The following is a 16,962-nucleotide window of genomic DNA, read 5'->3' on the forward strand; positions in this document are numbered from 1 at the left end:
GATCTTCTGGAAATTTTAATTGAGGATAAATTACCACCCTGTGGTGTAAGCATCTTTGCGCTAGATTCATTTTAATAAAAGAAATGCAGATCCCTTATTCCTAGCTGGAGTTATTGCTCTGAAAGCCAACGTACAACAATCTTAATCTTCAGCATGGTGTGAAACAGCTAATCCCTTCTGTTCTTCTCTTCCCCCTGGGAAGATTATGTCTTTTGTTTTCAAAATTAAATGCTAGCATTCTGTATTGGAAAGAAAAGTCAGACTCCTGAGAATCAAGGGGCACATGTGAGGTTCTTACCCAGTTATTTCACCCTCTGGCCATTTAGTACTGGGGGCAATTGAGGTGATCCAGTGAGCAGAGGAGCCCAAAGGATGTACCTAGCAGTGCATAACACTTAATAGATAAATTTATTTAATATTAGTTTACAAATTATGGAGGCTTTTTTACATTTGGGAGACAGAAATGTTAGAAATGGATTTAGGTTAGTGGAAGAATGTATGGCTGGCAGTACACTCAGTGCTTATAGTAAAGAACCATTGTTGGTGAGCTTTATGTGTGCAGGGCTTTCTTATGAGGGTCTTGAGTGCTACCAGAGGGAGAGTCTGGTTTTTACCCTGATAAGTTCTCTGTTCTCTGCCACATTGCCCTACAACGTTAAATGTACAGGTAGCAAGCGCTAAGTGGATTCAGTGAGTTTGGTTTGGTTTGGTTTGGTTTGGTTTGGTTTGGTTTGGTTTGGTTTGGTTTGGTTTGGTTTGGTTTGGTTTTTAAAAAAGCACATGAATTGAAAGGAATAGTGTTAGGGAGGGTTGGTGATAAATTGGTGGGGAGGAAAAGGGGGCATCTTTGATCAAAATGTATTGTATATGTATATGAAATTCTCAAACAGCTTTTAAAGTTGTCCAAAAACCAAAAACAACCCTAACAGTAGAATTAATGTAGAAATTACAGTATCACATTCAGCAAAATATAAATGAAATAAAACAAAAATAAATTATGTGAAACTACATACAACAACCAGAATGTATCATACAACAAGGTAGAATGACAGAAACTGGATACGCACATTCATTAAATGCTTATGATGCGATTCTATTACAGGAAGTTGGGAAGTACTGTTGGGCATGGGGTAGAGATCAGGAGGAGGCACTGGTTGGATTTCTGGGCTACTCTTTGTGATCTTTTGCAACTTAGGTGGAAGCATAGAGCTATTCACTTGATGATAACTTATTGCAAAATACCTAAGATTTATTCTTCTTCAAGTAAGTCTTAAATTGTCTTTGTCCATCAAAGACAAGGTTTATAAGAGCTAAAAAGATCCTTAGACATTCTGCCGAGCTTACTGGGAACAATTCTAGGGTTAAGGAGACTGAGTCAAATAGAGAGACCACAGTGACAAAAGAAAAAAAAAAGCAGCATGGAGAAGAAAACTGGAAGTATCTCCTAGCACCAAAGGATGGAAACAAATCCCACATCATGGGAGAGTTAAGCCTTCCTTCAGACTTTTATAATTGATAATCTCAGTGGTGGGTGGGCCAAAGCATGCAGAGAAGTATAAGCAGAAAGGACTACATCAGAAAAGCTAACATCAGGCAGTGATCTGGTGAGAGTTCAGATCTGTCCTATTTACCTCTTGAAGGTAATACTGTCTCCTATTATTTGGGATGCTTTCCACAATGTGGATGGGAGGGAATACTGTAGGCCATTGGACCCTGCCTAGTTTTCCATCTAGGAAGGAGTCATTCTAGGTTCCCAAAAGAATGAGCCGGACTATAGATTGCAAACTCAGCTGTTGACCTCAATGGAAGAGGGTTGGTTTAATGGAGAACAGTAATAAAGAGGGGCTTCTGGAAGGAGTGGGTCTAAGTAGGACCACTGTTGATGCACAAGGCATACCTAGGGGAAAATGGTTAGTTTTCTTGGCATTTGTGCCACAGCAGGATGGGGCATGGGAAGAGTCTGAATAAGGTAATGCAAAGTGGCATGGTGATGAGAGAGTCTGAGAATCCAGAGGTGAGAAAGACAAATCAGATGGGCATGGACAAAGCAGATGAAAGTTAGGAACTCACTGTAAACCTGCTCAGAGACAGACTTTTCACTTGTCAATCACAGTCATACTTAGAGAGATGGGGATGTGTGCACCCTAAGATGACCTTAAGCTGAGTATGAAAGGCTCAGGTTTTGCTAACTGGACTCCAGATATTTGAAGCAGTTGCACTATACCATCATGCAAAGTTGTGGGTCCTCATCGGTATTCCAACCCCAACTGAAGCAGTCAATAAGGAGGGCCATGCTCCCTTCAACCTGGATCTGCTTGCAGTGAAGAATGGATTCAGAAAGATAAAAAAAAAAAAAAAAACTTCACTTAGTCTTGTGTCTGATTACCATAAAATCTTGTCTGTGGATCAGGAGAGGGTGTGCTCAATGCTAGGACAAAAGAACTATGTACTGTGCGATCGGGGTTAACATTGAGCATAGCCAAAATGAGTGGCCATTTTGTTTCCCTCTGAAAGTTTTCTTACCACATCATGGTTACCTTGCCAGAGGATAAGGTGAAGATTGAGTTGGGAAGTCACTGTCAAAAACGCATTGGGAATGTGTCTAATTCCTTGACACGGGCAGCTTGGGGCATTAGGAAGTGCATGGGTGTGACCAGATTCCAGCATATGTAGAAAAAAGTTATCTAATGAGAACACCAAGCATTTTTACAACTTTAATGAGAAGGATTTTTGATCCTACACCAGCAGAAGAGGAAATACAAACAAATAACTAAATCCACTCTGGCTTCTGCCTACCTGGATTCCTATCTGAGTATTTCATTTGCAAAACAGTCATAGACCTGTCTGGCAGAGGTTTCCCGATTTCACCCACGAAGGGTGATTTATAGCATGGTGATCTCAGATGTTGTTTTATGTGATGCCCAAAGGAGGAGGGAAGTTTTAACACGGGGATATTTTAGAGCACCTTCAGCCAGGAAGCAGAATCTGACTCCCAAGCCAGGCTGAGTTTAAAGTATGTTCAAGATGAAGAACGCTTCCCAGGTTATACACAAATAAGATCAACAGCATTAGACACCCTTAAGAACGAGTAGAGCCATAACTGATGACCTCTGTCTACCCTAGCTCTCTGGCTCCTGCTTACCCATGTAACCAGGTATTTTTCTCTCCATGGGTCAATTGCTCTTGTCTTATGTATCACTCTATAGAAGGGTCAGTTTCACTGTCTGTCACAGGTATCACACAACTCTTGATTTCTCAGATGCTCTGGGACTTGCCAGATCTCTCTCCCTCTCCCTCTCCCTCTCCCTCTCCCTCTCCCTCTCCCTCTCCCTCTCCCTCTCCCTCTCCCTCTCCCTCTCCCTCTCCCTCTCCCTCTCCCTCTCCCTCTCCCTCTCCCTCTCCCTCTCCCTCTCCCTCTTCCTCTCCCCCTCTCTCTCTTTCTCTCTCTCCTGTCAGCGTGTGGATAACAGTCTACTAAATCTCTCTACACTCAGTCTCTGTACCTGTTAAACCGAGCTGGTGGAAACCAATGTCTCCTTATGAGGCCATGAAAAAGACAAAATAAAATTCAAGTGATGGAAGAACTCACACCAGTGCCTGTTAGAACAAGTTCATTATTTAAAACCTATCAGAAGCTGCTGAGCACTTGGTTTAAAGAGGATGGCCCTGAGAGATTAAAAGAAGTAGGTTAGATTGAGACTGTGCTACCTAGATGTGTATTTGCAAGGAATCTAGGCAAAGCAAGCAAAAGGTCTCCAGAACTTTGCTGAGCCCATTAATGGATTGGATTCAGTTCTCAACCAGAACATTCGATAGAAGGGCACCGCTTGTTGGTATGTGCGTACCCCAAGCTTCCAGTGTCGTTAAAATGTCTATTTTTGAGTGATTCCACAGCAGTAGTGGCAGGTGTTCTACACCTTCAGAAAGCTGTCCGTTGCGTGGTATGTATTTGGCAGACAGAGCACATCCCCTGATCAGGAGGATGGATTCTGTGCCTCTGGGGGCTCATCACACATCTCTTCACAATGCTTGAAGAGTCTATGACGGAGAACTTTGCCTCCTAGATGTTCTTCCCTTGATTTAAAAATAAAATTTAAAAGGAAATGAAAACCATGTGCTTCTGGAAATTTATATGTCGTTCATCAAAATCTATTGTTTTTTTGGAGCACTGTCTGAAGTCTAATAAGACTAATGAGTCTTTTTTTTTTTAATAAAAAAAGTCTTTAAAATCTTTCTTAAAAAGGCAGGAACTTGAGAAGCTTTGAAAACGGTTCCAAAGAGTAAAAATAATAATATTAATAAATTGCTCAAAACTCTCAAGCCCTGCAAGTTCAAAATTGACTTAATACCCTGAACCCAAGAGGTTTGAATTATTACTGTTCATTGTCTCTTGTTATGGGGCTTTACAGAAGGGAGAAAGAAGCCACACGGAGGGCCACTAAAATTCATTATGAGGTTTGCTTCACAGCCATGGCCATATCCCTGGAGAGTTCCTGAACCTTCTCAGCCTGAACTTAGACAGGAACCTCCACCCTGACCATCCCACTCTCAATCTGGCAGGATCGATAAATTGACCTGGTTTATGCTCTGGATACTGGAGCAAGAACCCTCCATGAATGGTTCTCCTGTGGGGAGCACAGTCTATATTATATAAATGGGTGATGTGCTATTAGACAGCTAAACAATCATGTGGAAAGATGAATGCAGAAAATAATAAAATAATAATATAATAAAATAAAATAAAAAGCCAACAGCCTGAACTGTCTTCCTGAAGAGACTTCCCCTGAACTCTCTACACTGTTGTCTGACGACCTCTTGTGGTGAAATCTTTGCCAGCAAGTGTGAATCAGGGCTTCTTAGCCAAGCCATCCCATGTTACATTTTACTAGATTCTCTTCCCACTGTTTTGTCGCTCACATTAAGCAAGGAGCAAGAACCAGTTGCAAGCACCCAGAATAAAAGTAAATGGTGCATGTGCCTGAGCGGTTGTCATTTAACAAATGTCACCTGGTGCTTTCTCTTCCAGGGAGCCTCTGATCTATTGCCTGTAGCAAGAAGAAGGGCCAGCCTGAAGCAAAACATGTCATCTGCACTTGCTTACATGCTGCTTGTCCTCAGCATCAGCCTCCTGAATGGTAAGAGACTCTCTTCTTGCTCTCCTTGCCTGAAGTGTTTATCGGGGGGGGGGGGGGGGGGGGTGGAGAGGCTGTCTCTGTCTGTTGCAATGCAGCTGTGAGAAAGGAAGACGTCTGGGTCATGTGCTGCTACTAAATTATTTGCCACACTTCTGCATTAAAATTAATGCCTGATCTTATCATGCACCCCCTCTCTTCCATCCCCATTTTGAGAGGGCACTGAGAGGGCACTGGAGATGGACTTGCCATCCAGGTTCTTACAGTTGCCAGCTACATGACTTGAACCACTTGTGTGTCTCTCCGTGGTTTTAATTTCTCCAAAGGAGGATAGTTATATTTCACATAGTTCAGATGGATTAATGCATTTGAAAATACCTTTGGACAACCATAAAATAACACACAGGATTGCTATTACAAGGTGAGAAAGAAGTGCAGCCACTTCCAGTATGTGTGCAACTCAGAGAAACAAAATTCAGAGCTAAATGAAAAGCTGTGTGATTATCTACATAGGTTTCCCTATCTACTTCTATGTCTTTCTGGACATGTGTACTTCTGAATGTAACAATGTACATACCAACTGTTTATAGTACTGGGCTATAAATGCTTCTGTGTGAATATATGTGTATATGTGAATACCAATGAGTAACCTCTGTGTATATCGTGTACATATGTGTGTATATATATGGGGTGTGTGTGTGTACCAATATATTGCCATCATTATGCCTTTGCTTGTATTTCTCTCTGGATATGTTTATATGGATGTTATGCATTATCTGTGTATATGGAATCAGCATAGGCAAGTGTCTGCATTTCTTGGACTTGTATCATATCCCTTGTATTGCACTGAGATAGTCCATAAACTTTGTTTCCTCTAGGGACATGAAAGTAACATTTGACTACTTGTCATTTCACATCATTTCACAGCCTTACCTTTCCCCCCTAGAAGGTTGTTTGGCTTGCTTAGTTTTTCAAGACAGGATTTCTCTGTGTAGCCCTAGCTATCCTGGAACTCACTCTGTAGACCAGGCTGGCCTCAAACTCAGAAACCTGCCTGCCTCTGCCTCCTAGGATTGATGAGATTTTTTAATGAATATTTCTCTCTACATAATTTGCTTCTCCTCACCCATGGCAGAATAAAACAAGCAAAAGAAACCTTGTATTTTTGCAATGACTCCCAAAAGCACTATCCTGACAAAATCTTCCCTGGAGGATGAACAATGCTCCAAATATTGGTAGATCCACACAATGCTCACACAGATTCTTTTCAGCAGTTCTAAGCTACTGTGATGCTTTGCTGGCCAGCCCATGGCCCCATTTGGTACACCATACTAGATCATCCATTAAGTTCTTCCTTAACACATTTCGTACAGAAATGTGGTTCCTGTTCATACAGATCCCTTTGCCATGATTCCCCTGACCTGATCTGCTGGATGGGTGAGTAGCTAAAGTTCCTACCTGTGAGCCTTTGTGAAAAATTGAATAAATGTGGGGGAACATATAGAAGACCCCTGAGCTGCTAACACCAAGGCAAAATGGGGGGGGGGGTGGAAAATAAGATATACCATCAGTTATAATTGGCCTTCCAAGCCGACAGCATCATGACAAAATCCCAGCATTATTCTGTTCCTTTCAACATAACAACCAAACATGAGAATTGGAGATCAGCTTGCAAAGAGTTCTGGAGATTAAGCAAGTGAAAAATCTCATACCGTTGGCCACCTCACATCCTGCCTACCTTCTTTCTTCTAGCCTGAGAGTGGGAACAGCTCTCCCCACTCAGAGTGGAATGACCCTCTATCTTTTCTCTTACCATACCGCTTTGTGAAAATCTGCAGAACTACAAGGTCACCTGCCCGGAAAAAGAAAAAAAGAAAGGAGGTCAGGGCATAAATACAAAAGGAGACTAAGACTGAGAGTCAGTAAACAGCAAAAGGGAGAATTACAAGATACTAGACCATTAATCTGTAGATTGTTCAGCCATAGGTAGGACATCTGCATTGAACTCACACACAAAGGCTCAGGGGCTATTTTGGGAGAAGGGATAGAAAGATTGTGAGAGCCAGAGATCCAGGGAAACTAGAATGAAACATTGTCTTTTGGACACATGGCAGCACCATGATACTCATAATTTCACCATGACATGCAAAAGATCAAGCCAGATAACAGTCTATCGCGGAGATGTGAGGGGCTCCTAAATCCCCACATCTAAGTGAAGTACTATTAACAGCTGGAAGCTTCAAGAACTAAGAATAAATTGTTCTTAAGTGCATGGCCCCTGGTATGTCAAGCAGAAGCCAATGGGTAGCTTGATATTCATAAGTATATAAAGAGCACAAATCACACTTTGTATATATGTGTCCATGAGTGTGTATGTATGTATGTGTGTGTGTGAGAGAGAGAGAGACAGACAGACAGACAGAGACAGAGAGACAGAGACAGAGAGACATAGACACAGAGAGAGAAATGGTAGCGATAAGGGCTAGATCTGGGAAGAGTTAGAGAGATAAATGGGGGTTAATGCATTCAAAATATATCATATGCATATATAGAAATGTCAAAGAATTAATAAAAATATAATTTTAAAAACAAGATCATTGGTCTAAGGCTGTATAGAATCAAGGTAAGGGAGAAAGCAAGAAGGGAGAAGATAAGGGAGAGGGAAGAGAGGAAGGGAGGCGGGGAAGGAAGGGAGGAAGGAAGCAGTAGCCCAGAGACACCCAGAAAAGAGGCTATATGTGATGCAAATGAAGACAAAGGAAGAGTTGGTGCTGCAAGAATGCCAGAGAAGTACAGATTCCTGGGTTAAAAAGGACAGAGAATGTCAGAAGGCAGGTCACTTACAGTGTATGCATAGGCCACTAGTCACTGGGGAAAAAAGAATGTTTTAGATGGTAACCCTAATACCTACTAGTCTCTGTGGGAAGAGGGGCTACAGAGTTTCCATATGTGTCCATCTCTCTCCCCTCAGTCTCACCCTTCATTGAAACGTGTGTCACTGGTCTCTCCAAAAGTTATTAATGCCACCAAACATCATCTAAGTGTCCTGTGGGCACTGTAACAGCACAGAGAACGATAGTCGGCTACTCATGCTATGGCCTTTCCGAACAATGCACTAAGACTTCCTCATTGGCCATGGTGCCAAGAATCTGCCTCTGTTGCTAGGAGCACCATCATGCAGCTGAGTGGACTTCAATATTAACTCTAATGGCTGATTGCTTTTTTGTTTTAGGACAGTCACCACCTGGAAAACCTGAAATCCACAAATGTCGTTCCCCTGACAAGGAAACATTCACCTGCTGGTGGAATCCTGGGTCAGATGGAGGACTCCCCACCAATTATTCATTGACATACAGCAAAGAAGGGTAAACTGTCTCTTTCCTTAATGTCAAACCCAAGCAGAATGCTCATGCTCTCCCAGATCCAACTTATGTTGGTGCTGAGATAGAAACACCATTCTTTCCTGGATTTGCACCAATAGTTCATCCCGCCAGGAAAGGAATTTAATGTCTCTGCCCATCTTGTTCAGTAAAGGGTTTTACAGAACAGCCTTCAAATGCTCATTGACCAGCAGCATTATAATATTAACCAAGTTTCCAATTGTCTGTCACAAGCTTAGATTGCAGACAAAGTCACCATTTCCTAAGTGTTGGCTGCTCATCCATAAACCACAGGCCATTTGTAGCCTTTTTTTTTCTTTGTTAATACACTACTTTTGTAACATAACTGAATTATATAAACTGTGTTGTGGTCCTTGGCAGCCATGGTACATTAGGTTTTCAAATGTGCTCCATGGCCAAGAAAATAACCTTTAAGGAAAAGACCTCGAGGATTATTTTTAAGCAAATTGCTAGTCTATAAAATACAATCTCAGCCAGTCCTGGGAGCACACATCTATTATCTCAGCATTCTCTACGCTGAGACAGGAAGATCACAAGTTCAAAGACAGCCTGAACTACATAGAGAACCCCTATTTCAAGCACAACGAAAGAATAAAATTCAAGTTCTCTGGAAGGCATATTTAAATGTAACACTGCCGTGAGAGCAAAAGGAGATCGTCTCCTTTTTATTTTGATAAAAATCACAGTGAGCCCCTCTTAGAAATCTTAAGTGAGCTATAAAAATATTAATTTAGCAAAAAATGCACCTCTGTATCTTGGACCTAAAAATCAAATATGTATTACTGATAGAGACAGGTATGCCACTTTCCAAGGTCTGCTTGTACACAAAGCTGTTCACCCATCTGGCATCCAAAGATGAATGGCGCAAATGCTTAAAGAATCCAGGACTAGAACAGCCTCCAACCCCTGTGTGGTGTGGCTGGAGTTGAGACTGTTAAAATATGAGCATCTTAATGAGCCACATGGGGCTGAACTATCCCCCCTTCATGCCCACCTCACTCTGTTGCTCACTTGACACCATCTAAGATACATTGGCATCAGTGTATCTCCCCCTGAATCCTTTTTGTAAAATGCATCTCAGCATGTTTTTGTGACCACTACTGCATTATTGATGGTCCCATAATGCGCATATTGCTAATGAAGGTCCCAACTACCCAAGGCTGCCCAACAGTGATGCGACTGGTATGAGTGTACCTTGGCCACTGGTAACTCAGAAGGAAAAATAACAAAGTGCATAGAAACATATGCAGAAAAAGGGTTAGTGAACATCAGAGCACTGGAGGGGGGAGAGCTAAACTAATTTTTCCACCCCTTCTTCCAACACACTTCTTTCCCTCACACCCCGCTGATATGAGTAGAGCACAGAGCCACAGGAACCCATTTTTCTGCTTTCATACTTATTCTTTGAATGCCTTATCCTCATAACCCAGTTATATTAGTCTATTAAGAACAAAAACGAGACCACTATTTTCTTATTCACTCTTAATGCATTACTCGTTGCAGAGAGAAAAACACCTATGAATGTCCAGACTACAAAACCAGTGGCCCCAATTCCTGTTTCTTTAGCAAGCAGTACACTTCCATATGGAAAATATACATCATCACAGTAAATGCCACGAACGAAATGGGAAGCAGTACCTCGGATCCACTTTATGTGGATGTGACTTACATTGGTAAGGGAAGGGGAAGTGGATGGGTAATTTGTTACTGTTATGTACTTATTAAAAGTCAAACTCTCTCTGGGTCTTCCTGGCTTATGGGTGGATTCCAGAAAAGAAAGGTGAGAGAACTCACAGTATCTTCTTTAAGAGCATTTTACACCAACAGTGTCGACTTTTCCTAGAGAGATCAGTTCTTGAGATCTTCGTCTTCTCATATTTTCCCTCACTGCTAACCCTTGTATTTTATATCCAGTGTGAGTGTTCTGTGTGCCTCTTTTATTAATACTTCCCTCTGCCCTCTCTCTGCAACTCTCTTGCCCTCTCTAGCAACCAACTCAAGTTTCTTCTCTTGGTTGGTGGGGGTGAAACCCAGAGCTGTTCATAAAGGCCAGCTCTCCAGAGCACTGAGCTACAGCAACAGCTCCAAAGGTCTTTTCTTTCTCCTCTAAGAAGAAAGGGATGCTTTCTGGAAAGGGAGGTCTTTTAAAGAGATCTGATTTTGTATGCACAAGAATCAACCCTAATGCTTTGACTGAAATTCAGCTCTCAACAATATTATATCTACTTCGTTATTAATTTGAGATATTATTATTATTATTCAAAATCAGATGAGGGTGATTGGCATATGGCTTAATGACAGGGTGCTGCCTAATATGAATTAAAAAAAAAAACCCTGGGATCAAATGTGCCCAAAATATAACAACAACAACAAAAACAATAATGATAATAATAATAAACAATTACAATAGGAAGTATTAACTGGCTGAAGGTTAATGTCACTTACGTAATGTTTGGGGAAAGTATTCATAAAGCCAAGCTGTTGATTTAAGAGATGTCTGCACAATCAGCACTATGCATCAGGACAATTGACTACAGCTGCAATGGCTTTTATGGTTTAGCACAGACACTAAATAAACTCCTAGGAAAATAGATGGGATAAGGAAAATGAGGTTTATTATTTGCCTTAGATAATAATTTATGAAGCAGGTAATAAGATTTGAAATTAGTCAAGTCTTCCTAATTTAAGTAATAACACACAACAGGAGCAAGCAGGCCGAGGCCTTACAATTATACACATCTCCCTCCCAATTGAGGGAGATTTATTTTTGTTTGTTCGTTTTGTTTTTTGTTTGTTTGTTTATGTTTAATAATACACTGTATCCAATTAGTGCTACTCATATGGGGGTGTCTTCCAGTGAGTCATGGGCACCCTGCAAGTAATCACCTCCCCCACCCTCAAAGAAAAGTGATTTTTCTTCTCCTCCAGTCTCTACCAACCACCAGTAGCTCTTCAGCTGGATGTGGGGCCTCAGGAGCCGCTCTCACTCCATGTTAAAAGGTTTGACTGATTTGATCTTGTGCAGATCCTCTACAGAGAGCCTCAGTGGCTCTGAATTCATGTATACAATAATCATGTCATGTCTACAAGACAGCATTTCCCAGCATTCCTCCCCACCCTCCAGCTATTACATTCTTTCTGCCCCCTCTTCCGTGATGTTTCAAGAGTCTTGAGGAAAGGAAGTTGATACAGAGATTGCATCTAATCTGGGCGCCCACAGTCAAGAATAAATAACATGCTATTGACCAACAGGAAAGAAAAGGTGAGGCAAGCCAGCACCCTAGTTATTTCACCGTTAGGACAGTAGTTCCATGGCCCACACTTCGAGAACTCTGAGACTAGCGGCCTTGTAAACATGCCCTGTGGTTATTTCTTAATTGTAAAAGACATATAACAAAATCATCATTTTAAAATAATAGTAAACTGTATAATTCATGACATTAGTTCATTCAGAAAGTTACATACCCATTAGTTAATTCTATCTCCCTTCTGAGGGGAAAAAAACTATTTTAAATTGTTTCCAAATAAATCTACCTCAGTGTTTCAAATAACACTCATATTGAATATGTTCCTGAAACTGGTAATTGTCCCACTTCTGCACCTGGCATATGGGTTCGTGACATTTGGGGAGGGGCTTAAATGATGATGCATTATTAGAACATTATTTTATTTTCTTAATTGAAAATGGATTCTTCTTGTACACAATACATCTCAACCCCACTGTCCCCTGCCCCCACTCCTCCCTGATATGCTGGTATGCATTTGAGAAATCTTAATGAGGTATATGTCTATAGGATGTCGCTCACCCTCCCAAAGTCACCCCTATTCCTGAGAAGAGGATGGCCAAGTCCACACCCTGCATCCACACTAGCATTGCTTCTGTGTAACTAATGTACTGAAAAATTTTCTGCCTTAATATTTTTTAGTTCTGTTTTTAATTTCTGAATATTCAGCCATCGTGATCCCCTTTTTAGCCCCCCAACTTGATGTATGAAGGTCTTGGTCTACCTGGGAGTGGATTGAGGGGTTGAGGTGTCCAGGGCTTGCCTGTTCAAGTGACTTGAGACCATTTTAATAAACTGCACACCTTAAAATAATAAGAAAAAAATGTTAAACGTTTGCTAGTGGAAGTTCAGTAAAAGTTTCATGAATGAATGAGCCAACAAGCTGTTTTAGTGTTAATTAGGGAAACACTATCAAAAAGTTCAAGTGCTGTATATGTCTTAATCATGTACTCTCTGGCAGAGTTAATGTTGTTCTCCAGAAGGAATAATGCATATTTTGAGTATAAAACATAGCTAGTTGATGAATGCAAAACTCTCTAAACTTGTTACCTATGAAATTATGAATATGAATAGATGATGCACAAAATGATGTGCAGTTTTTCTTCAAGGAGATGCTTGTTCCCAACTAAGGGAAATAAACTATTTTGAATCTCTTTCCCAATAATCTCATATAGCAACTTCAACTTGAAACTTGCATCAAAATACAGTCAAAACAAAATCTCAGTTGGTTATTATTGTTACCATTCAAACCCTATGTTCACATACAAACATGATTGATTGCATATTAAGAGGAAAAATGTATTTATCATGCCCTCTAGGAGCTCATTATACAGTGGAGAAATTGGACTGATAGAAATACAGGTTATGTTAGAGAACAGAAAAGAAGGTCCAAGCAGTGAAGAAAACTAAAAATGTTTTTGTATCTACAGTTGAACCAGAGCCTCCTCGGAACCTGACTTTAGAAGTGAAACAACTAAAAGACAAAAAAACATATCTGTGGGTAAAATGGTTGCCACCTACCATAACTGATGTAAAAACTGGTTGGTTTACAATGGAATATGAAATTCGATTAAAGTCTGAAGAAGCAGATGAGTGGGAGGTAAGTCAAACAGAAGCCTACTGGAGGAATCCTGTCCTTTGGCAAGGATAAACCTCTCACGACAGAATAGATCATTTCTCTAATTAGTTTCCACCATGTTGGCATCACCTTGTAGACATGGCCCTCCTGGGTATGGAAATTCCTCCCCCTTCTAATGAGATCAAAAGTTATTCATACTCAGCACTCTCAGAAAGACAGCTGCTCGTACTGGACAGGCTCCCAACTTGCCTTCCAAAGGATGTATCAGATCCAGATGCCTTGAAGAACATAAACTATACTGAGGCTGGTGGCAAGAGGATTTCAGTTTAATCTGTACATGGTCAATATGTTTTTAAAGAAATACTTTGTAACCCTTCAGTATAAAAAGATAGGGTCGCGATTACAAGCATTATGATATTCTACCCTTAACCATTTCAGTATATGTCTCTGTTGAAAGGGGACATTTGCAAATGCAGTCAAAATTAGGATCACACATTTTTTAAAAGGTAATTAAAATCCCTACATAACATGGTAATTGGTGTATATTTTAATCTTCTCTGTCTTGGTTTCCTCAAAATAAAATATCTATTAACTGGTTTGTCCAAACCAAAGACTACTCCAGGACAATTTTGATACAGTGAGGACAGGAGGTCACATCAGGATGTCACACAATCTTTACTTTTTACTAGTCCTTTGTTTAATCACTTAGCTGCTGTCCCTGCTTCAGTGACTTTTGCAACTAGACTTGAGATTTAGGAACTGAATTAGATTCAACTTGAATAACATATAGTTCAACATACTGTATAAGTAAAAAGTATGAAATTCATACTACATTCATCATCATCATCAAGAGGCATGCGCCATCTGGTCTACCTGGTAAAAATGATACTTAAGCTAAGTCTTAGATTAGGGCGGTATAAATCTGGTATCTTCATTGCTAAGTACCACTTTATTTAGATACAATTACCTCAACATTCATGAAGACTTGGAGTTCTTCCTCTTAGTAGTTTTAGCACCAACAAATAATTCTTTGACTCAATTACTTCATTGGAATTTGTAAACTAATAATTTTTTTTCTTTTTTTTTATTAGGTATTTTCCTCATTTACATTTTCAATGCTATCCCAAAGGTCCCCCATACCCACCCCCGCAATCCCCTACCCACCCACTCCCCCTTTTTGGCCCTGGCGTTCCCCTGTACTGGGGCATATAAAGTTTGCAAGTCCAATGGGCCTCTCTTTGCAGTGATGGCCGACTAGGCCATCTTTTGATACATATGCAGCTAAAGACAAGAGCTCCCGGGTACTGGTTAGTTCATATTGTTGTTCCACCTATAGGGTTGCAGTTCCCTATAGCTCCTTGGGTAATTTCTCTAGCTCCTCCATTAGGGGCCATGTGACCCATCCAATAGCTGACTGTGATCATCCACTTCTGTGTTTGCTAGGCCCCGGCATAGTCTCACAAGAGAGAGCTATAACTGGGTCCTTTCAGTGAAATCTTGCTAGTGTATGCAATGGTGTCAGCATTTGGAAGCTGATTATGGGATGGATCCCTGCATATGGCAGTCACTAGATGGTCCATCCTTTCATCACAGCTCCAAATTTTGTCTCTGTAACTCCTTCTATGGGTGTTTTGTTCCCATTTCTAAGAAAGGGTAAAGTGTCCACACTTTGGTCTTCATTCTTCTTGAATTTCATGCGTTTGGCAAGTTGTATCTTATATCTTGGGTATCCTAAGTTTCTGGGCTATTATCCACTTATATTCAGACCAATTTCCCTTATGAATATCGATGCAAAAACCCTCAATAAAGTTCTTGCTAACCGAATCCAAGAACACATCAAAACAATCATCCATCCTGACCAAGTAGGTTTCATCCCAGGGATGCAGGGATGGTTTAATATACGGAAATCCATCAATGTAATCCAGTATATAAACAAACTCAAAGACAAAAACCACATGATCATCTCGTTAGATGCTGAGAAAGCATTTGACAAAATCCAACACCCATTCATGATAAAAGTCTTGGAAAGATCAGGAATTCAAGGCCCATACCTAAACATGATAAAAGCAATCTACAGCAAACCAATAGCCAACATCAAAGTAAATGGTGAGAAGCTGGAAGCAATCCCACTAAAATCAGGGACTAGACAAGGCTGTCAGTCTTGCCCTACCTATTCAACATTGTACTTGAAGTCCTAGCCAGAGCAATTAGACAACAAAAGGAGATCAAGGGGATACAAATTGGAAAGGAAGAAGTCAAAATATCACTTTTTGCAGATGATATGATAGTATATATAAGTGACCCTAAAAATTCCACCAGAGAACTCCTAAGCCTGATAAACAGCTTCAATGAAGTAGCTGGATATAAAAGTAAACTAATAATTTTATTATCTCTCATATATATGAGTTAATTTGTCACCAAGTATCCTGTTGTGGTTTGGGGGAAATATTTTTTTTTTATTTTGAGACAAGGTTTTTCTGTGCTGCCCTGGTTTTACTGAAACTCACTCTGTAGACCAGGCTAGCCTCAAGCTCACAGAGATCTACCTGCCTCACTTTTTAAATTTTTTGAGAGAACTTTTAAAAGGAAGACAGAAAGGATAGAATAGAGTGGTGCAAACAAGGCACTGTCTAAATAGAGCTAGGCAACCTAAATCTCCAATACTTGTGTTTTTAAAAAGGCTCTTTCCTTGTAACAAAATTCAGAAGTGACTTCTGTTTTCCTGTTCCTCCTTAGATCCACTTCACAGGTCATCAAACACAATTTAAGGTTTTTGACTTATATCCAGGACAAAAGTATCTTGTCCAGACTCGCTGCAAGCCAGACCATGGATACTGGAGTAGATGGGGCCAGGAGAAATCTATTGAAATACCAAATGGTGAGTGTTTGGGCTATACTTTTTACCTGTATTTATAAACAGTATAAACAATAAAACTGCATGCCGTCGCTATTAATACAGAAACTATTTTGAGCAGTATCTAGAAAAAGTAGCTAGAAATGTGATTATTATTTCTTAATCTAACAAAAAGACATTCGAAAGAATTGTATTACTGCTTGAGTCACAGTTGGCAAACACCACGTTTTAGAATAAAGTTGCAAGTATAAGCTTATAATGTCTTCCAAGGACTCACTGGTCATTCTTATGCCTCCCTGTCTGCTTTATGCCTACCAACTATTGATGATTGCTTTTCAGGAGATACATGTAGAAAGAAAAAATCTTGTAGAAAGAAAAAATCTTGAGTCCATGAGCTTTGTGTGTTATGTTGACTTGCTGTTTGGTTTTTAATGATAATTTATATGTGATCAAAGTTCTCTGGCTGTTTGTCTTTTAGACTTCACCTTGAAAGACACAACTGTGTGGATCATTGTGGCCGTTCTCTCTGCTGTCATCTGTTTGATTATGGTCTGGGCAGTGGCTTTGAAGGGTTATAGGTACTTCACTATCTCTCAGCCCTTCTCTCGGTCATTGTTATTGGGAATAATGACAAAAAGCCCTGATACAAAGATGATGAAAACCAGCAAACAGCCCAAGTACCTCATTTATCCATTAGTCCCAGTAATTTCGT

General features: G+C 40.4%; 1 protein-coding gene across 10 annotated transcripts in view; it reads left to right on the forward strand.

The window, feature by feature from the left end:
* Positions 1-16,962, forward strand: part of Prlr (prolactin receptor) — a 171,953-nt gene that overhangs the window by 131,901 nt on the left and 23,090 nt on the right. For all 10 annotated transcript variants that reach the window (XR_383824.3, NM_011169.5, XM_030248425.1 and 7 more), the window contains 6 exons: positions 5,027-5,135; positions 8,365-8,497; positions 10,037-10,206; positions 13,248-13,417; positions 16,133-16,274; positions 16,729-16,828. Coding sequence is in view for 9 of the 10 variants with exons in the window: in NM_011169.5 (NP_035299.4) it covers positions 5,081-5,135; positions 8,365-8,497; positions 10,037-10,206; positions 13,248-13,417; positions 16,133-16,274; positions 16,729-16,828 (770 nt within the window). In the remaining variant the exon portion in view is untranslated. The remainder of the gene's footprint in view (positions 1-5,026; positions 5,136-8,364; positions 8,498-10,036; positions 10,207-13,247; positions 13,418-16,132; positions 16,275-16,728; positions 16,829-16,962) is intronic.

This window comes from Mus musculus, chromosome 15 (genome assembly GCF_000001635.26).
Source record: "Mus musculus strain C57BL/6J chromosome 15, GRCm38.p6 C57BL/6J".
NCBI lineage: Eukaryota > Metazoa > Chordata > Mammalia > Rodentia > Muridae > Mus > Mus musculus.